The sequence below is a fragment of the Marmota monax genome, unplaced genomic scaffold, assembly GCF_021218885.2.
Source record: "Marmota monax isolate L192 unplaced genomic scaffold, Marmota_monax_Labrador192_F-V1.1 WCK01_AAM20220418_F8-fsc00128, whole genome shotgun sequence".
NCBI classification, from domain to species: domain Eukaryota; kingdom Metazoa; phylum Chordata; class Mammalia; order Rodentia; family Sciuridae; genus Marmota; species Marmota monax.
Window position 1 is genome coordinate 266,364 of NW_026693452.1, and position 22,360 is coordinate 288,723.

General features: G+C 37.0%; 1 protein-coding gene across 2 annotated transcripts in view; it reads right to left on the reverse strand.

Moving 5' to 3' along the window:
- The window catches only part of Pkd2 (polycystin 2, transient receptor potential cation channel), a 52,223-nt gene that overhangs the window by 22,820 nt on the left and 7,043 nt on the right, over positions 1-22,360 (reverse strand). For both annotated transcript variants that reach the window (XM_046457635.2, XM_046457633.2), the window contains exons 2-6: positions 20,507-20,620; positions 8,795-8,928; positions 6,980-7,230; positions 3,729-3,953; positions 1,872-2,100 (exon numbers count right to left, since the gene is read on the reverse strand). In XM_046457635.2, the coding sequence (XP_046313591.1) occupies positions 1,872-2,100; positions 3,729-3,953; positions 6,980-7,230; positions 8,795-8,928; positions 20,507-20,620 (953 nt within the window). The remainder of the gene's footprint in view (positions 1-1,871; positions 2,101-3,728; positions 3,954-6,979; positions 7,231-8,794; positions 8,929-20,506; positions 20,621-22,360) is intronic.

Below are 22,360 nucleotides of genomic sequence, written 5' to 3' on the forward strand. Positions count from 1 at the left end.
AGGTATGTAAGAAGAAAGTGCTCAAATTCTCTTTGTATTAATTTTTATATTACTCTTCTAAATTCTCCTAGTATGAGCGCACTCGAGTGCGCGCGCACGCACACACACACACATAATATACTATAGTATTCAAAGTTTTCACTGATAGAAATACAAGTTTAAAAACAATGAATCCTACCAACTAGTCTTTTGTCAATACTGAAGTCATCTGGTTAAAAGAAATCTGTTATGTTAGTATAACATCACACTTACCTTTTTGCCATTATTCTCAATAACAAATAAATTTATATAAGTCCAAAAAGAGAGTTTCCATCCTTAAGGGTTACAAACAATAACTGTGTTCCAAAATAATTCTTACTGTATAGGGTCTGTAATCTGCCCTCCCTTAGTAGAGAATATTTTGAAAAGTTATTTCCAGAATTGTTGCTTCTCCTACTTCCTTAAGTACTGAAAGTCTTTTATAACTCTACTCATTATTAATACATTGGAAATGTGGAGGACAACTCCTGTCACCTTGATTTGTGTGGGCTGTGTGATGTTACACAGCCATCATGAAAGAAGGAGGCGGTTTTGACTGCACTAGGTTCCAGACTGTAGCTATTCTGTATGAATTTTTTTCTAAGTATGACCTTTTTCTATAGCACAAATGTACATGGCTCCAGAAGCAGGTGCAGAGTGAGTAAGAGGATTAGTGGAAAAGTTAACTAAGCTTTTGTAAATGGAAAGCATTTGGAAATGCACATAACACAGTAGCTTCTAACCAGCAGACTGTTGTTATTATTATGATTGGTACTAATATTGTTCATTACCATGAAACACATGCCTGGGCAGTTTTACTTATGCCTAAAGTGTCCTTTCACTGAGTGACATGTTTTCTTAACTAATACTAATGAGAAATGATTTAATACTGACTTGATGTAAATGCTTCACAAAAGCCAAATAAATTTTGGGGAGAGGAGCAAAGGAAAGAATAACTGTCACCAGGAAGGCTAAGACAAGAGATTGCCAACAGGATAATGAATCATTTCCTGAGATTTCTGAGGTTCATTTCTATGCTAGGCAGTGGGCATAGATCAATATATAAACAGAAAAATATGACATCACTATTCTATTCAAAATTTTAAGCACGTAATAATTAGGTGCATTGTTACATGGCTAAATGTGTAACAAAACTTAGGCAAAGGTTGACTATTATTGCTGAAGGAAGACACAAGTTTGACAATTCATTTTTACACTGAGGCCTCTGGAAGGAAGTGATTAATTAATTGACTCCAATGAAGGGAAAACAAATTGAACAACTGTTAGAAGTTAAAATACAGTCAAGGGCAGGCACAACATCTAAAAGTTGTTTTAGTCTTGACTATGTAACTGTGCTTCATGATTTCTTGTACCTTATACAGAGAACTTTGATGGGCATAACTTAAATTTTGTTCTCTGTGGACTATTCGCAGGAAATTCTTAACCTAAGAAGGTTTACTCTGTCGCTCAAAATATTTTCAGGATGTTCCTTCTTGCCATAACTTGACACATAGGCAGAAAAATGTAAATAAATCTTAATAGAAGTTGAACCCCAAATAAATAATTTTATCTCCTATATCTCATATGGCTGGCCACAGTCAAATAGTAATTGCTGAGTTATTCTCATGATTAGTGTGGTTATTTGAGAGCTCACTGTAAATGCCCCTCTACACCATAGTTAGTAAGGTCTCACATGAAAAATAATTTGTAATGCAGAAGTGGATGTAATAGAGAGAGGAAATTTTAGATTTTCTTCTGGAAATATCAAGATCCACAGTTCGGAGGAGATCAAAGACTGTAATTAATATGCTTTTGGGATAAGGTAGGGAAATTGGTATTGCTTTTCAACCTACCACAATGATCACAACATCCAGACAATTCCAGAAACTCCTGAAATATTGTAGTTTGTGAATGCGAATTTCCAATATCTCTTCCACGACATAATAAAGGATAAAGAAACAAAAGATAGTCTCACAGGCTGCCAGGAAGAAATCAAAAGTGGTGACGTAGCGAATCAGCTTTACAGGTTGAAATTGCCAAGAGGGAACCACACCGCCTGTTGCTGGGAATTCAACCAATAACCTGCATTGCAATAAGAACAATTAAAACAACTACAGCACAGGGTTATAGCCAGAAGGGTGTTTCTTCCTTTTCTCTGAATTACAACGTAATAAATCTGCTACCATAGCTCACCCAAGCTAGTGGCAAATCATTTTTATTATGGCCAATACCAACACACTTGTAGAATCTTGTACTATAAAAGGAACCAGAATTCCCCAGACCTTCATCCAAAGGATTCCTTTCTCTTCAGGCTTCCCTTTATTTTTTTCTGGCATTTGTACTGTTTAAAATACTGTACAATTTTTTAAAATGGATAGTTAATCAACAAAGAAATCTTTCTAATGCTACTATTAGGTGCAAGTCATTTTACTAGGTAGCATGAAAAAAAACCCAAATAAAAAATATGCACTAAAACATATGATCGGGTTGAGAAGTAGGATATATATTTTGCAATCTATGAAGATAGGCCTGAGCATCACATTCATTCATTCATTTACTAGGTAATGCCTAATTAGCACCAGATACTTTCCTCCAGGATACTTTCTTTCCCCTCCCCAGTGCTTTGGGGTTCACAGGCTCTCAATCAGGGCCTATTGTCTGAAGCAGTAACATGTTTCCATTCATATTGATGGCACTGATCATCAGTGCTTTCCTATGATTGAACTAAAATTCCCATTTAACAGTTCTCACATTAAGTAAGTTAAATGATTCACTTAATGGTACCATTTTCCTATCAAATTAGAAACAGAATCTTTAACTCCATGATTTCAGACATTTAAAAGCCCTTGGGAAGCTACTAGGCATTGCTATCTCCTCTGGTACAGGTAGGACTAGAGAGTAGCAGTGAGGACCACAATTTCGAGAGAGCAATACGGAGAGCAGAGCCTGGTGACAGCCTCAGAGTCAATTGTAAGGGGAAGGAAGTGGCTCTGTGTCAAGTCATCTCTCTCTGACCCATTCTGGCCCTGTACTTGGCAACCACTTCCAGAAAATTAGAAAGCCACATAGGAAAAAGGAGTAACTGGCCTTGATGGTCATCACCCTTAAAGTCTGGGAAGGACATACTCAGACTAAGTGAGAGAGAGAGCTAGAATTTTTATAGATAGACATTGACTTAAATGTTGGCTGCTTGCCTGTTTTTATCCTCTTCTAATTCTCTTGGAATCATTAAGGGAAAGTTCACCTCAGGTGCCTTTGGTGAGACTTAAGCATGAGCAGGAATCCATAAAGTATAGCCCCTGACACTGTCTATGTACTAATGCTTGGGCATCATCTGAGAGTGGGAAGGTCAGGGAAGAGAGTCTATGTTTGACAGCCTTGGAACATGTAATGGAGCACATAGCTCTGCTCATCCTCATAATGGCTGAGGATAGGTGTTAGAAAATCAGATGCTTTTTCTGAAAAGGGTCTGAACTGGGATGAACTTGGACTAGATTTAAGGTTCTTTCCAAATCATAATATTCTAGGATCATAAATCCCTTCCTGAAATCTCCATGTCCCACTAAGACTTCAGTTTTCACCCCTGCCTTGTTATTGGCCTGGATCCTCATTTATACGGCTATAGGCAAGAGTTGGTTGGCCTATCTCCAGAATAGGATGTACAGGCACTCCCCGAATTGGGAGCTTTCATGTGTGCCCTCAGTACACACCTGACCACGCAGAACAGGTTAATGTTGGCATTGTACACTGAAAAGTCAATAAAAGTTGCCCTGGTTCCTCGGTCCAACCAGACATTTTTCCTGAGGCTAGTAATCTGGGCAGCTGTTTCCTCTCTGGTTCTTGACAAATCCAGGTAATAGCCAGCTCCACTGTAAGATGCGATTATTCCCCAGTGGCTACTCCCATTCAAGTCTTTTTCACTTGTGTAGATCCAACTAATTTAAAAACAAAAACAAACAGGTAAAATCAGTGAAATATCAATGGCAATTACAAGGTTCCTGGTAAGATAAGGATAGGAAATATGGTGGAATGAGATGGACATCATTACCCTAGGTACATGTATGATTGCACAAATGGTGCGTCTCTACACTGTGCACAACCACAGAATTAAAATATTGCACTCCAGTTGTGTACAATGATTTGGAAATGCATTCTGTTGTCATGTACAACTAAGTAGAACAAATAAATTTTTTAAAAAAAATAGAAATAAGCCTTATCATACTGAGTAATACACTTGATGTGGTACTTCATTAGTGTTTTCTTATTGAATTGTCATACAGTGTTTAGCCCCAGTATAGCACTGAGGGTCCTAAGGATTACTGAGATCAATTTAGTCCCAAAGTTTTGATGGTAGAGTTGAGAATACACATAGGGCTGTCTGTCCGCAGAGACTCTGCCATCAGTCCCGAGTTCCCATTGCTACTTTCCCTAATGATTGTCTATACTCAAGGACTACATGACTCCAAGTCCCCAGTGAAAATCACAGATAAAAGGGGACAAATCCATCCTGTGTCTTGATATGTGGTCTCCAGTTTTCCATATAAAATACACATGATGCCTGTATTAGAGATGCATATATTTTGTGAGAGATAAAATAATACATCTATAAAAAGAATCTCACACAGAGTAGGAGCTGGAAAAATTTCTTATTAATGATGTGAGATAAAGTAAAATATTTGAAAAGGCACCACTGATTAAATATATTATTTTGCAGGACCTAGAAAAAGGAGCATTAGAAAGTATAATCACTTTCATAACCTGGAAAAAAATCTTTTCAGATTATTTAGTACCTTTGGTCTAATCTCCTGATTTCTACTAAATTTGTGACTTTTGAGCCTTGGTACTAAATACAATGTACACTGAATTGTAGGTAAATTATGACAAGATGTCATTGAAAAAGGTATTTGTCCCATTGAACATAACAAATGTGGATTCTGGGTGACTCAGTTCTCAAGAAAATGATGCAGATGACCGAACAGTAGTCGTTCAGCATTGCTTAGAAGGTGGCTCTGCCATAGTGACTTACCCTGGGGCAGCCACCTCAGGAGGCCCACCCTGAGACAGCCTGAGAGCTTTGCCCATTTCTCTGGCATAACTACAATAATTCTAAACCTAGGAAGTTTAGAATGCAGAAATGTTTGAAGCATGGGTACTAAAGTATACTAAAACTCCTGCAAAGGTGCACATGTACAAATGTATACTTAGGATTATAAACATACATTTTAAACCAGGGGCTTTAAGTCAGACAAAAAGAAAGAAAGAAAGAAAATCCTGCCTCACCAGCTCACACTTTAAAAAAACTACACTTTTCATGGAGATTCCCTGAAAAACTAAAAGTAGAAGTAGCATATAAGCCAGCAATCTCACTAGTGGGTATTCATCCAAGTGAAATTAAATCAGTATTTCAAAGGGACCTCTGCATCCCCATATTTATTGCAGTACCATTCACTTTAGCTAAGATACAGAATCAAAAGAAGTGTCTATCAACTGAAGAATGGATTAGAAAATCACACACACATAGAGGAATATTGTTCAGCAATAAGAAAGAAAGAAAGAGAGAAAGAGAGAGAGAGAGAGAGAGAGAGAGAGAGAGAGAGAGAGAGAAAGAACGAACAACCAACAATACATGCAATCCTGCCATTTGTGTAAAAGTGAAAGGACCTAGAGGACGTGATGTGATGTAGGTGAAAGAAGACAGGAAAAAGGTAAATATTACATGTTCATGTCCATATGTGAAAGTTGTAAAATCAATCTCATAAAATTCAAGCACAGAATAGTAGTCACTAGAGTTTAGGAGATATCACGGAGTGGGGACAAAAGAAGCCAGATCCAGGGCGCAAAAACCCAGTCAGATAGGAAGAAATACTTCTGATATTCCACACCACACAGGGTAACTAGGGTCTGTAATGACTCATGCTATATCTCCAAATAACAAGAAGAAACCAAAGTTTCCCAACACAGAGGAATGATTGAGGAGATGGAAATATTAATCACTCTGATTTGATCATTACTTATTGTAAACCTGTGTCAAATTATTGTACTGCACCATAAATATGTACAACTTTCATGTGCCCCAAAATAACTACACTTTAAATAATTGCATTCTAAACAAAAAGCTATTTATAAGAAATACTAAAAAAAAAAAAAAAAAAGGAATTTCTACATCAGAAAAGTTCCTACTGAACAACCTAGGGGACAATATATACATGGCCAACAGACCTAGAAAGTCAAGGTCAAATGTTTTCTCTCATGCAACAGCTAGACCAAAATAAGGTGGAAAGTGAGGAGCTGAGGGAGAATCCCATGAAAACAGAGAAGAAATCAGTAAAGGAGAGAAAATGGACTAAGCGGGAAGAAGGAGGGCTGGGAAAAGGAAGAAACAGTGGAATGGAACTAACCCAACTATGCTATGTACATACATGAATATGCCAAGTGAATTCACCTTTATATATGTCCATTACACAGTGATTAAAAAAAAAAAACAACTATAAATAAACAGAAGAAAGGCCAGTAGGGTCAAAGAAAGGGAAAAGGGAGGAGGCAGTAGGAAGGTAAAGGGGGAAGTACTGAGTACTGAATTAGAGTAAATTATATTCCATGCTTGTATAATTTTATCAAAATAAACCCCAATATTATGTATAACTATAATGCACTGATTTAAAAAAGGATCAAAACATCTTAAATAAAAGTTTAAAGACTCAGGTAATTTGTTTTTTGTGGGTCACACAATCAACAATTTAGCCTTTTGGAAATATGCATAGAGAAACTAGAAGGGAATTGAAAAGTAGAGAAAACTTCAGACACCAGATGTCAGTTTAGCCCAAGCTTTAAAACAAGCTTTGAGGACTCACTGAAGGCATCTTCTAATTGCTAAAACCATCAGAGAATAAATGATGGAATTTCAGTGGGAGGTCAGAGGATGAGTCAATGTCACTCAGTGGCCACAGTCCCAGATACTTACGCAGTTCCATTTCGTGGCCCAAATGGAGCCCTGTCTTCGCTACTGACAGAGTAAACATCATAGCACTCTTTAATTTCCTCTCTCAAGTCCTGGGGGATGGAACAGGATCCATTTCTGACTTTGACTTGTCGTATGCGTGGAACCCCTAACAGCAGGTTCTCGTAGAAAATGAAACTTCGGTTGTCAGCTTCTGTTTGGTTGCTGGGCTGCACCTTCCAGTACAGCCCATCCAGTAAGGGGCCTTCTGCAAACTAAAAGCAAAGACAACTTTTTTTTTTCTTCTTTTGCCTTTTTTCATCATTATTTATTTATTTATTTTTATAATTATTTGGTGCTAGATCACACCCAGAACTTCACAAATGCCAGCCAAGCACCCTTCCACTGAGCCACATCCCCGGCCCAATGGCATGTTTTTTTAAAAACCTCCAAGTCTTGCCTCTGCCTGGAATATTTGCATTACCAGGGCTTTGGCTACTCTGAACAAGGTACAGCAGTAAGAGGGGGTTCTGTTGTCAGTACACTTGGCACAGGATGGGTGCTTAATAATTGGCCACTCTGATTTCTATTCTGGGACTAAAGGCAGTCAGGTGAGAGTATTGTGTGAGTCCACAGCCACAATCAATTCTACTCTTCCTTATGAAAACAGCATTCTACATAATCATGGCTCTGAGCTAAAAGGTAAGAGTGTCAATTGTCAGCCTATCATCTGGTGGATTTTTTTTTTTTTTTTAATGTCTGGACTCCTGCTCTACGGGAGCCTTTCAACATATCTCCTCCTCTTTAGAGCTTGGAATTTATTATCACAGAATTGTATATGTGTGAGAAATCTCTTGTTAGTTTGTACAAGGAGCTACACCCCAAGGGAAGAAAGATCTAGCCACTTCTCAGCGTGTAATCTTTATCAGATGATCAGCAGAGATAGCTACCAGTTCCACTGAGGGGGCAAATGTTAATATTATACAAATGTGCTTTTGATGCCAAGTACTGTTATTTATTAATAGATTCCCATGACTCAGGTTTTTTTTTTTTTTTGTATGTTTAAATCCATAGTTTTTACCCAGAGGTTAGTCAGAATTTTACAAAGTATCTCAACATGGAGAATCAATCATTTTCTTTCCATTTCCATCAGATTTTCTTAGACACTGAGCACCATATTGCCCAGATTGGCTTAAAATTTGTTCTATATAACTTTTTGCTTATGCTCTGCTACTATGGTTGAATTTGTGACACTAGGAAAGGGACTGGGTTGAATTTTACATTGGCAAACCTTTGAAAGAATATGCTTCCCTTGTATTAAACATCATCCCAAGAGCTGGGGATACATGTCATCACCAACAAAGACAAAACACAAAAGCCAAGCAACACAGAGCAACCAAAATGCTCTCCTGATTCTCAATGTTTACTGAACCATGAATGGCTGAATGAATAATAAACCGGCACAGAAAAGTGGCTGTCATACTAGGAACAAGTCTCTTATTCCCCAGCCAAGTGACCTTGCACATTTAAACACCTGAATCTCATTTGCAAACTGGGGATAACAGCAGTATTGACCTTGTAAATTACCATGGGGATTAAATGAGGAAGGTATGAAATACCCAGTGTGGCATAAGGCGTCTGCAAAGATCTCAATAAATCTTAACTTTATCCTTCTTTGAAGGTAGCAGCAGTAGATTTGAAGAACTCACCATGACTTACAACATCTCACAAAGTAGTAAACACTCAGCAGGCCCTGACGATACACATGCAGTGAAATTCTGAGGCCAAATAAACAAAGTTAAGGCAAAAATATGTACTTTCAAAGTTATTTGCAAATACCTTCCAGAAGTCCTCCATTGAAGAAAGAGTTTTAAAGTTCGTTTTCTCTGTTTTAGACAATGGGGTGTCTAGGAAGAGCTGCGACATTATCCGGGTGTAGTAGTACACATTGGAGCTCATCATGCCATAGGTCACTGGAACACAGAAAGAGCCAAATGAGCCCACAAGGCAACCTGCACACACATTTGCACAGCTTACAGATTCCACAGGTGGACTATGGCTGGTTGATGGACATTTTGAATGGACAAACATTCATGTTAGGTCTTTTTTTTATATTTGTCTTCCTTCTTACATCATTCTTCTAGGACATGTCTACATCTTTGGCTTATCAGACACATTTAACATTAATATTGACCACTGTGAAACAAAATTGGTTCACCATTGAGCATCAAGTTAAGATCAGATCATTTTACTGGATGCTTGGGGTTTCCAGTGTGCCAGTTTGTCATCTCCCTTAGCTTCCTGTGTCAGACCACAGGCTGGTGAGTCTGATGTGCACAAGTTCAAAAGGAGCAGTGCCAAGCTCCTCAAGCTACGGGCATAACATAGACAGGCCCTTCTCTGGCTCTCTCAGATGAACTTTCCATTTCTCTTTCTCTGCTCAGTTCCTGAGGGTGACCTCTGTGAACTGCTGGATCACCTGTGAGCCTTTGCATCGGGTAGGTCAGAGGAGACAGAGGTCTGGGTTTTTCTCCTCTACTCTTACCCTCCATTCTGACCACCTGATACAATTTAGCAAAGGATCCTGTATCTTGGCCACAGCTTCTGGTGGAATCTTCTCCCACAGATACACTGTGTTTTTGCCAGGCCATTCCCTCCCAGAGTCTCTTCCATCCTGGAGGTGGTAACTTTCCCCAAAGTGCCTCATCTCCAGTGCTAATTCCCTTACTGCTGCCACAACTCTTCAAAGAGCCTCTTCATTCAATTTGAATTATCACCTTGTTTCACCATCTCTCTCCCTGGAGGCCCACTGTTACAGACCTATCCTAACCCAAACTGGCCCTGCCATGAACACTCACTGATCACACTGAATGGTCTAGAAAAGGTGGGAAAATAATTTATAAACTTGTGAGATCAATGTAAATCAGGGTTTGACTCTTGGCCATGCTCCTTACTATCCACACTGAGCAGGTGGCGTAAACTTCATGAGCTTCAGTTTTCTCTTCTGTATTATGGGATAATTAGCTATTCCATGAGAGTTTCTGATAGTTACACAAAAATAAGATTTATCTAGCACTACATGCCTGACATTTAACAAATGTCCAATCATGGTGATTCTTCCTCCCTGTCTGGGTTGCTACAATCTATCTATTGCAAATTTCAGCAATTTAAGAAGTATTGTCTCACATTGGGTTCTAATTATTATAAGTGCAATATGGTACACTTCCCATAATTTGCTCACAAAAAGCCTCAAGGGGACAAAATATGTGTTATATTTTTTTGAACACAGCTCTGAACACCCAGCAGATGATTAACACTTACCTGACTTTATAATAATCTTCAGCCTTCACAAAATGTATATTAAACTTACATTATGTTGGGAATCAATGTTATTTAGTCAATCTCTCCTATAGCCCTCTTCACCTTTTCAGCATATAAAAATGCAGATTATTAAACAAGAGGAATTGATAATAGTGATTCAGTACAATTGAGCTCATCTCAAGCAATCAGCAAGAAATATACACATATGGACAATTAAATAATACATCAAAGAAGTATGAATAATTTCCTGACCCTTGGTCAGTCTCCCTCACCTGTTATCCTATGACCTGAAGTACTAAGGATAAGAACAGTCTTCTCCGAGTATTATCCGAGTTGCTACCGTTCAAAATGTACTGGATCCTCGTTAAAAGTTTATAATTCTAACCTATTAACACTGACAGAACAGGTACTAAACATGAAGACAAACAGGTGACCTCTTCCTCCAGGAGAGGAGTTTATAGCATTTCAGGGGGTTTGCTGTCTGCCCAGATACCACCAAGAGGTAGACACAGGTACAATACACTCTGCAGAGGCCTTCTATGGATCCAGAGCCAATTAATGGGACAAAGATAACATGAAAGAGAAAGTAATGAAGGCTCCTAAAGCCAACTAAATGATTAACTTGATTGATTTTAGTTAACATGAAATTATAATTCCTTTGGATAAGTGAATAAAGAATATTGTGAAAGGATTTTTTTTTTGCCTATGGGTTTGTCCTTGCTTTTAAAAATGAATTTTGATAGCTTAAACCTTCTGAATTCTAAATATGATCCAGTTTTATGTGTAAATTTAAGTATTTTGGCCAGTGATTTTAAATATGCCTATGTTTCATTTTCCTCGTGTGTGTAAGACCCAATATTGAGTTTTGCCTTTGAAATTCTCAGGATTTATATTGGCATCCACACCTTCACTCAAAGGGAAGCAAGCTTCCCCTGCTTGTGTAGCACCAACTGCTGGACAGCCAAGAAAACAACACATTCTCACTTTGAAGGATGATTATTTTAACAGACCTTTCATCAGGTCAGCCCCTTTTTTGCACCAGGCCCTAGAATGAACTGCTACATATTCCTTTTTTTTTTTAAACTCCCTGTCCTGGGGATTGGAGCTAGGATTGCTCTACCACTGAACTATACCCACAGCTCTCTTTACTTTTTGATACAGGGTATTTCTAAGTTGCTGAGCCCAATCTCTAACTTGCAATGCTCCTGCCTCAGCCTCCGGAGTAGCTGGGATTACAGACATGCACCACCACACCCAGCTGTCATGTGATGTCTTTGAGTGGCAGTTTTACACACTCCAGGAGTGAGCCACAGCCTGAGTCCATGTTGGTGGCTGCTCAACAACCCCTGAATTTGGAGTCAGATGATTTGGGTCAGGGTTTTAGCTATGTTCCATTCTGAATATCTAGCTCTAGGGATCATGACTATGGGTCTTGGTGTCTTAGAATCTTGGACAACTAATAATTTTGAAATAGGTTAAACCTCTACTAGACAACAAGGTTTTAAATAATTGGTTAAAAAAGGAAAAAAAAGGCATATATAAAATTTTTATAAGAAACATTCAATATAGAGTTGAAAAGAAAAAAGGGACAAAATATTATTAAAGTTATTAAGTGGAATTAAGAATATGACAAAGAAGATTATAAGGAGAACACTGAGTCATATAAAGTTATTGTATATTGAAAATGATACCATACACAATAATTTAAGTATCATGAATTCATGTGTATTGAATAACAAATCATCAAGAAATACAAACTGATACTTGCAAGTAGTGTAAGAATTAGCAAAAATCATAGAAACTTAACCTTACATCTTTCAATCTTTGACAGAGAAAGTAGATGAAAATTATCTAGGCATATGGAGTGTCTGAACTGAACACATGACTCAGTATACAAATATAAAACTTCATACAGTAACTGTAACTCAAAAATTTGAAATCTAAATTTGTTCCAAAATCTGTAAGTTTTTGAGGGCTTGATATGATGTTACAAGTGGAAAATTCCATGCTATGAACCTTTATTTCACGAACAGAATTATTACAAATATTGTATAAAATTACTTTCAGGGTATGTGTATAAAGTACATATAAACATGGGTCCCATCCTCAAGATGACTCATTACATACAGGCAAATATACCAACATCTACTCCCAAATCCCAAACACTTCTAGTCCTAAGTATTTTGGATAAGAGTTACCCAGGTATAATCAAAAGAGATCACTCCCATTGTTCCTCAAGTATTTGTGGAACATTTACAAACTTGGTAATATGCTAGGCCACAAAAAGAACATCAGTAAATCTCCCAAATTAAAAATCAACTGGGCACACTTCTGAAGACACTGACATGTGTAGAAAGAGAGAAAGGGAGAATGCCACATGGAGATGGAGGATTGGAGTAATGCAGCTATACCTAGGAGGCCAAGAGCTGCAGCAACCACAAAGACTACAAGAGACAAGCAAAGACCCCCACAGTTCAGAGGGAGCCCTGTCCACACTTTGATTCCAGACTTTTTGCCTCAGAACTCTTGAGGCAATACATTTCTGTAGTTTTAAGGAAAAACACAAGACAAATGAACTCCTCAGAACAAACAGAAAAACATTTTTTTAAACTATAAATTCTGAAAATGAACAAAAGGATGCATAAAGCATGAACATATAATATTATGTCACGAAACAATTTAAAAAGTTTTTTTCCCTTAATTATTTGTGGGCCAAAGAGGAAATAAAAATACCATAAAAATGTAATTGTCCCAGATATAAAGATGGTAGAACTAAGACATATTGGTCCTGGATTCCAGGCCACGTGCCACAAAGTTAAGGGGCCACTTTGCACAGGAAGCTTAACTTTTTTTGCTAACTTCATATTATACCATCTTCTTATAGGGATATGCTGAAGATATAATAAAAACATATATTTGAAGGCACTCTAGAAACTAAACCCATCATAAAGAAATGCCAAACACTGTACATAAATCAAAGAATTATTAGGCTTGAACTGATTTAGTTGTCATCAACTTGTAGGGAATATTCTGTGCATTAGTGAATGAGAAGCACTAGTGAACAAAAGGGAGAATGGAAATGGGAAAGCTGTCAACAGTAAGTGAGAAGCCTTCATGCCAGCACTGCAGTGTGCTTCCTCCCTCCCTGTGAGGGTGAGGGACCATGAGCCAGTCTGCCAATCCATTTGAGGATGCATGACAGAGGTGGCCCGGGGCTTCTCTCTGGATCTGGCTCCTGAGATGATCTTGAAGAGTAAGGATTGACAAAGACTTTTTGCTTGGTCAAACTACAGTCAAGATCCTGAACCTTCTCTTAGGATCATCTATGTACTTCCTTGTTAAGTCCAGCTTCAGCAAAGAAATTTGCTAAATTTGTTTAGCAAGACTTTCATTCTCCGTATCTGATCAGGTTCCTCATCCTACAGCTCCCACAGTTGGTCACTCTGGCCCATCATATGCCAGAATCCTCCTTATGCTGCTATTTCCTCTTAGGAACTTTTTATTCCCTCACTCCCCACCCTGCTCCTTGGCTATAAATTCCAGGTGCCCATGCTGCATTTAGAGCATCCTTTCCTATACCCACCATGATGGTCCTGTCTACCTTACCATGTCTTGATAAATACTGCATCGTTTTTCTTTAACAGCAGCAATTAGATTGACAGGAAGGGAACCTTACACCTGGAGACCCTTTTGAGAGTCACAATTTGACTCTCAAATCTTAAGGAGGTTGAAGTGCCATTATTTATAGGAAATGGAAATTCTAAAAAAGTAAGCAAAGACCATAGAGTAAAATGCTGGTCCATTATCTAAATATTTAAAATTTTATCTTAAAGATGAGGTGATTACACCTTGTCCCTTGGGAAATCCAACTGTATTAATCTGTTCTAGAAGCACTAATGCCTGGAGGCAGGGCCTGGTAATCCTAAAAGTCAAGACAGAGGGAGAGTGGTATGCATCCAAACTGTCTTCCACCTGGCATCCAGTCATCTTCTTAAAATTTAAATGAACTGTATAACTCTTTTAAAGTCCTGGCTTCAAACTGTTAGCCCCTAATGAAAGCCCACAAAATTTATAGAGTCTGGGCCATGATCACTTTCCATCTTCATTAGATGGCATTGTCCAGTAACTGGCTTTATTCAACTTCTGGAATGCTCTGAGTCTTTTCCTGCTTCAGAACCTTCATGAAGTTCTCTCTTTATCTGGGTGGCTCACACTCTTGCTTCAATCTTCAGAAAGACCTTCCCTGTAGGAGAACTCTCTTTCCCAGTTTTAAACTTCCATATCACTAAACTTAAGTATCGGACAGACTATGGCCAGATCTAGTCCACGTGGGTTCTGGAACTAGAAAAAGGGAAAATGGCTCCGGTGGTTTATTTAAAGTGTACATGAAAGGCAGGCATATGTTTAAAGAGTGGAGTCTTGCTTCCAGATGTCTTGCAGTCAGCAGGTTGATTGACATGTTGGTAGGCCACACCTGTCTCTGGTACTGTGTGGACCATGGCAGAGCAGGAAAGAGATTCACATTTTCCCTGGGCAATTGACCAGATAAAGTGCACTTTTAGAGCATCATTCCCAGATACCAGATGTCTCTATCCATGAGGATGGCTCCATGCACTTCCAAACCATGGATGGCTCTCAACACTTAAGGGCAGAACCTAAATCTGTTTGTAATTTAGTAAACAGTCATATGAATGAAAAATGAATAATTCAGGAGAGAGGGTTAAAAGAGGAAGAAGACTGATGTTTAAAAGATAGATTTGACAGATACTGAAGAGGTAAGGGCAGGTGTCTCAGATGCCTCTTGAGCTTTGGCTAAGGTGTTCACAGAGGATAGTAATGTTCACCTGGGTAGACAACGTGACTGAAACATGCTTGAAAGGGCGGTGTGATGAGACAGGTTTAGGACTATTAGGGATAAGATGCCTGTGAGAAATGCCATTGGGATGTCTAGTAGAATATGGCACAAGATGAGTAGCTCATTAGAGAGGTCTGGAGCTGGATAGAAGGACTTGGGAGTCACCATATAACAGTACTAGTTGAAGCTTTGCTTTGGGAAAATTCATCTAAGAGAAAACTAGTCACAGAGAATACTCTGCCTACACGTTTCAGAACAAAGAAAACTAAGAAAGTAAATAAGACAAGGAAGAGTACTGGAAGAGAGGAAGTTATAGAAGTCAAAAAGGGAAGGAAGATTCCAGAATGCTAAATGTCAAGGGACCAAATCCCAGAAAGGCTGAAAAGATCCCATAGAATTTGGCAATAAATAGATCCCCAGTGACCTTGGCGCAGGGCTTTTAAGAGGTGGAAGAGAGACTGCCGAATCAACAAGAGAGTTCATGAAATAAAGTTATTCAAATTCCCATGTTTAATCCAGTTTGGGCTAAAATTTCAAAGAAAATGGTAAATAACAAGTTCTAATGAAAATATTTAAAGGATAGAAGATGTTGACACAGAAGCTTTTGAGAACACCAGTGCTAGACTAGCATTTTGCTTGTTCTATTTCAAAACAAGACGAAAATTTACAATGTGCATCACCAGAAAGATGAAAAGGTATGCCAAGTGGAAAAAAGGTCATGATTAAAGTCATTTCTATACATCTTTGCTTTCTTGTCATTGTAAAGTTGAATTTTTGTCTAGTCACTTACCAGAAAGGACAAGAAGTCTTCCAGCCACCATCAAAGGCTTTAACAGTTACTTCCCAGGGACTGTGGCCTGTGATGTTCAGATTGTGACCTATGATGTTTCCATTTTGGAAAACTACATGGAAAGCTATTAGAATGTTTGTCACCAGAAATGGAAGCAGTGTCTCACTGGTATGGCCATAAGCCACTGACCTTGACTTCAATGAACCTAGTTATCAGCAATTCAATCTGTGTGGACTTGCTGCAAATCAGGCAAACTATCTATAACATCCTTGCAGTCCTTTACAAGTAAAACGAAATATTCCTTTCTTTTTTTAGAACACAAAATAAAGTCACCTTCTAATATAAAAAAAAAAAAAAATGGAGGACATATTTCTTCTTAAAAGAGCTCCTCCTTTCCTAGGACATATCAGATTTTACTGTGACTTTTGTTGCTCATTCTTTCATTTTTATTACTTCTTTGCACACCAGTGGGTTTAAAGTCAAAGACTTCCCACATAAATGGATTACATATTCCACTCTGTGAAAAAAGCTATGTTTTTTCTCCTGCATATGATTACAGAAGTCTACTGTTTTTCCCAGTGGTTTCTGACTTTAAAATTTATTAAAATATTAATAGTTTGTCATATTCCTTGTACATAGTCTTTGCAATTTTTCTGCATTTTAATTTGACTTACAGAAATACTGTATTTCTATGATACTGATTCAACTAGATTTTTAATTTTCATTATTATATCCACAGTTAAGAGGTTGAACAACTTTGTAGATGAGTAAAGAGAATAGAAAAAGGAAAAGACAAATGTATTTTTATCATAGAGGCTGAAAAAAAAAAGATTTTTGCAAAAATCTGTGGAAATACTCCTTATTCCTTCCTATAATTTCAGCCAGCATCTAACTCACATAAGTGAGATACCATTATTATTTAAAATAGTAACCCATATATATTGATAAGTATTTTGATCATGAATTCATATCAACCTCAGGTTTAAACTAAGAATAAATCCTAAGAGAAAAATAACTAACATGTTAAGGTGAAACATAAGCTCTTAATGGGCATTTAGCTACTCCAAAGGAATTGGGAATTTGGGCTCAAATAATTACAACTTATAGTTCTTAGAACCCACTAATTTGGTCATTCTGATGTTTTTAATGATTTAGAGATTTACTTCTCATTGCTGTTGTATGAGAGATAGTATCCTGATAACTTTTCATGTATTATTTCTAATCTTCAAAACAAGTATTTTACAGATGAAGAAACAAATGTTCAGAAACATTAAATAATTCACTCAGGTTTACCTAGCATCTCAGTGGTAGAACTGGAACTCAGATCTTTATGAAGCAAAAGAGCTTTGAACATGCAAATATGCAGACATACATAGAGTTAAGCATATGATCTCATTTGCATACAAAGTAATAATTTTGAAAATTCATAATCATTTGATATTAATAGCAAAATGTTAGGATTAGTGATTTAAAAGATGGTTTCTGAACAATTCCATCATTAGAAGCCAGTAAGGCTTTATTAGGGCTGAATCATGCCTGGTAATCCTCATTTTTCAATTTAGTCAATAGCTGATAGATAGAGGAATGGTAGAGTTATTCAGATAGGCAATAAGAAGTCAAAAACCATTAACCTATCTATGAATACTGAGCTGGATGATAATGCAATGAGTGAACTTCATCTAAAGGGTATTGATTAATGGACTGATGTTCATAGGTCAATCTTTTTTGACTTATCAATCTACAAGTATAAGAACATGAAGGATAACTCGGCTGTTACTGTGAAGCTGAAATAAAGGTGATATGTGAGATGAATAAATATAAATAATTTCAAAAAACTGGAATAATGAGCAGAACCTAATGAGATTAAAAAAAAACAAGCTAAAAGGGAAACCCTCAAATACTAATCAGAAGACATAGAGCTTTATGATTTTGGGTGAAGAGACTAGAGAATCATTGATAAATGAAGCAACCTTCTAAATAGGATGATAGGGTGCATGAAGGCAATGCAGTATCTGGAGGAAGAAGCTCACGGCCCCAATATCCATAGTGAGGGACTCTGAAGAACAGAACACATGCTACTAGGAGTTACCATGGTGTGAGTTCCTCAAAAGCATGTATACAATCACAGGATCAATAGTTGAACAAACCAGAAAGCTTAATCCTGGAGAAGACTTCAGAGAGATTGGATGTCTGCCTGCAGACATCCAAAGGGCTGGATTGGAAGAGACATAGAAAAGGAATTTGGCATCAGTGGGTTTGGAGGGTGGAACTAGGAGAAAGAGTCACAGAGGTAAGTCTTTGGCTTGATAGAAGGAAGAACTCCGTAACTTAGCCACAGAAAAATAAACTAGTTCCAAAATATCCATCTTTTAACCTAGCCTCTTCCTCAATCAGAGGCAGGATGATGGCCATTCAGAAGGGATGGTGCAGGGGAAATTTTAACATTCAATGGAAGTTTGACCATATGGCTACTAAGATCCGATCTTAACCAGAGATGATAAAATATTCTAAAAATAAAACTATGCTTATTAAAATATGTAGGATTCTGAACAAAGGAAAAGTATAATTAGGGTAAAAAAGAACAAACTAAGAACATAAAAATTCTAAAATAAGTAAGAAACACTAATTTGTTATGTGACTGCAAACAGGTTTTCTAAACTCTTCCATTTATTTATCTGACCTATTTCCCAAACTTACCGATGCACCTGAAAACTCATATCTTGGAAGGTGGGTTAGTGGATCTTGGCCAACTGTAATTTCTTTCTTTCTTTTTCTTTTTTTAAATTTTCTTGGCAGTTCTAATGTTTAGGCAGTTTCTATAATTCTAGATTTACTTATAGGGAAGGCCTATTTTGCTTAAGAAATATGTGTGCATAGGTAATGCTTGAAAAAGTTTAATAATTCTAATCAACCTGTTAATATTTTAGGCCACTGCAGTTTAGTATTTAAACATCATTCCATGCAGGAAACAAATTCAACCTCAGTACTCTAAGCTCTACTGGCTTAGAATACAAGAGTTTAAAATATGTCTTCTCTTATTTTGCAATGTTTAATGTAATATATAGATTATTCTAGCATCTTAGCATTTCTTTCTTAGATAACATGTTTTATAAAATAATCTCATAATCACTTACATGAGGAATCTAACATGGCCAAATTCATGAATAGAATTAAGGGGGTAGAGTAATGAGTCAAAGACATAAAAACCAAACAAGTCCTTTCAAAAACCCCTCAAAAAAATTAAGAAATAAAGTCAGTAGAATGCTGCAAACCAAAAGCTAAGTAATGGTTAGCAGAAGCATTTGAAGGATAAAGGGGCTTTCTGCCAAATGCAACCAACAGAGGGAAGTTTGGGGGATATTTTTGAGATGATGGAAATGTTCTAAAATTGAATTTGAGGGTTGCACAACTCTGTACATTTATAAAAAGAAATACATGCATTTGATATTTAAATGGATGAGTTAAATTATACTTCAATAAAGCTTTGTAACTTATACTTCAATAAAGCTTTTTTCTTAAAAAAAAATAAAGTATCATGAGTTTCTTTAAAAACAAAAAAAGGACTAAAATCATTTTTAAAAGCATGAGACATTTCTTCCTAAACAAATATTTTAAAACTAAACTTCAGAAACTTAGTGTGAAAAAACCAAGAACACGATGTTTTCCATACATACAGAGGTTTTAGCTTAAAAAAAACTTCATTTCTTTCTTAAATTTCCACTTGGGTAGGTAAAGTCTTAGGAAATATAAAAAGAAGACCTTCCCCGGTAAAACTTGTTAGAAGCTTACTAGTCCTAGTAAAAACAAACAGCTTACATCATAAAAGTTTCTAGCAGCTTGGGGCATAAAAGTTTAAGATATCATCTCTTGCTTTGCAATTTTTAATGTAATATATAGATTATTCGAGTTTTTAGCTTTTATTTCTAGGATGTTTTATACAACAATCTCATGTTTCTTACATGAGAAATCTAAAATAGCTGAAAGCATGGAAACAGAATTATGGTAGTGGGGAGAGTGGGAGGGGCCTGCACAAGTTTCCTTGGGTTAAAGTGGAGCAATTATTGAAGATTTGGAAAAAATAAAGAATTGGTATGAAACACTGACACAGCATATCCAAATCCAAATGAAGGGACTTTTAAATGTATATCAAAATAATACCAGGTAACATTATTTGCGTTTTCTGAAAGTTAAAATTGGAAAGTCATTCTTCTGAAACAGAAGACTTCATATTCACTGATCTCATAATAGTGATGATACTATATTCATTGCTATGAAATCTAATGTTAAAACCACTTAACTTGGGTTCTTCAGGTTTGGCAAGTGACTCCATGTTTCTCATTAAAAAAAAAAAAAGACCACAACTGACAATGAACTGGCCAGTCAGATATGCTGATTTTTAATCTGTGCTTTCTAGAGGATAGAAAAGAGTTTACCCAATTCTAAATCAGTATTGAAAACAAAGCAAATGAGAACTCTTGGCTCGAGCCAACATGCTTCCAGTGCCTACATACTTCTTTTTAATTAATTTTGACAGGTCAAACATTTTCAAAACTTTTCCATTAGTGGAAGCTAAGAGACTACTTACAGATGCACAAGACTATGAGAAAAAGGAGGTATGTGACCAGTTCCCGTAAAACACTTTTAAGGTATTTCTCTCGGTTAGTGTTGCTTTCCTCCATGAGTCTTGTTCCCCAGAGACCTTTAAAATAATAATGGAAAAAAAGAAGATGTCATTTAAGAAATGTTATGAATGACAAAAGGGAAAAACATGAAATAAATAGTATAATCTGTACGGGGAGTTCTCATTTATAAATATGAACACTTTAGCAATCTCTGAATGTGATTAGGAAGCTGGGTTTAGCAGGAATAGCTTTTATTTCAGATCTTCTCCTGTTCTCCTGAATGTGCAAAACATGAGGCAACAATTCAATCATCTTCTCAACTCCCAAGACCATTAGCAAATATTTCAGTAAAAATTTAAGACAGGAAACGAGGGCAATTTCAAAGAGGAGATTAAGCAATTGTGCACAACTCACAGCTCTTTCTATTTCAGAAAAAAATACAACCTGGTATCTGACTACTAAACCCAGCTAAGTAGATAAAGGACTACATTGCTAATGACTTTTAAGGTCACCCCAGTGAAAAGAATTTCTGGTTGGTACATCAATTCAAGTTGGAAACACCCATCAAGCATCTAACGCGCTGGCAGAAAAGCTACTCTGTGCTCATCTTTGTCCTTTAAGAAACTCCATGGTGCCTGATTAGCTTAGCAGATTTTTAAAATGCCAATTAACATATGCTTTTTAAATTAAAAGCAACAGTTCATCCCCTACCCGCCCCACTGAAGAAAAAGTAAAATCAGCAATTATGTTCTACATTTTAGCAGATGGAAAAAGTGTTGGGATGGCTACGTAAAGATGACATAACCCTCCGTGAGCTTGCTGGAGAGAGTTACCACAGTTTTGGATTCTGCCAGCAGACAGACATGGTGGCCATCCAAACCCCTGTTAATGAACAGTGTGGTCAAGTCACATTACTAGTTTCTTGGAAGAACCTTAATGTTTTCCAGAAAAGACAAACTTCTCAATCCTTTCTGATGAATTAGGTTGGTTGTTAATAATCCTTACATGTCCCCTCATGCTTTTATTCTACAGACCTTACCTCCTTCAATAATTGAAATTCACATGGCACTTAAACTACAATCAAGCCATTCAGAACAGAGGGAAATTTTGTATAGAATCTTTCACTGTGAAGAAATGACTTCATCATTAGTATTATCTTAGGATAATACATTAGTTGTACTCTTAAATTTGAGTATATGCTTTCCTTTCCTTTCCTTTCCTTTATTTCTCCCCAATTTCCTTTAGGAAAATCAGCATCTGAATTGAAAGACACTGTGTTACACATCACAGGTTTTACCACTATGAAAATGGAGCATAACTTATGACCAGGTTTGCTTCTGCCAAGATCTGGTAGTCGTCAAAAATTACTCACTCAAAAGAAATGCAGCAAGCAGAATGTTTGTTCATTGAAACTCTATCATATTAAAGAATTATTACAAATTTAAATGACATGGAAAATTACAACTTGGAATAACAGAAGCAGCCAAGGATTAAGCTCAGTAGTCCCGGATACAACCACACCATTTCTTTTGGTAGACTTCTTTTGGAGCCCCAGTCTAAAATAGTCATGTGAGTAAAGACTGTAGTCTCCTTGGCATCAGGAAGGGCTGCTACCTTGCCCTACTTGGTCAGGGATTTCATTCTTTCCCATGGTTGACAGATAACCACATGTAAACAATAGGAATCATTCTTAATATTCACAGATGGTGTTGTTGGCCTTTAAATGGAAAAAAAAAAAACAGATTTCTATCAAATTTTATTCAAGCTAAATTTGCAATAACCTATGGCAATTTAATTCTGGCCCTTAAATGAGGCAT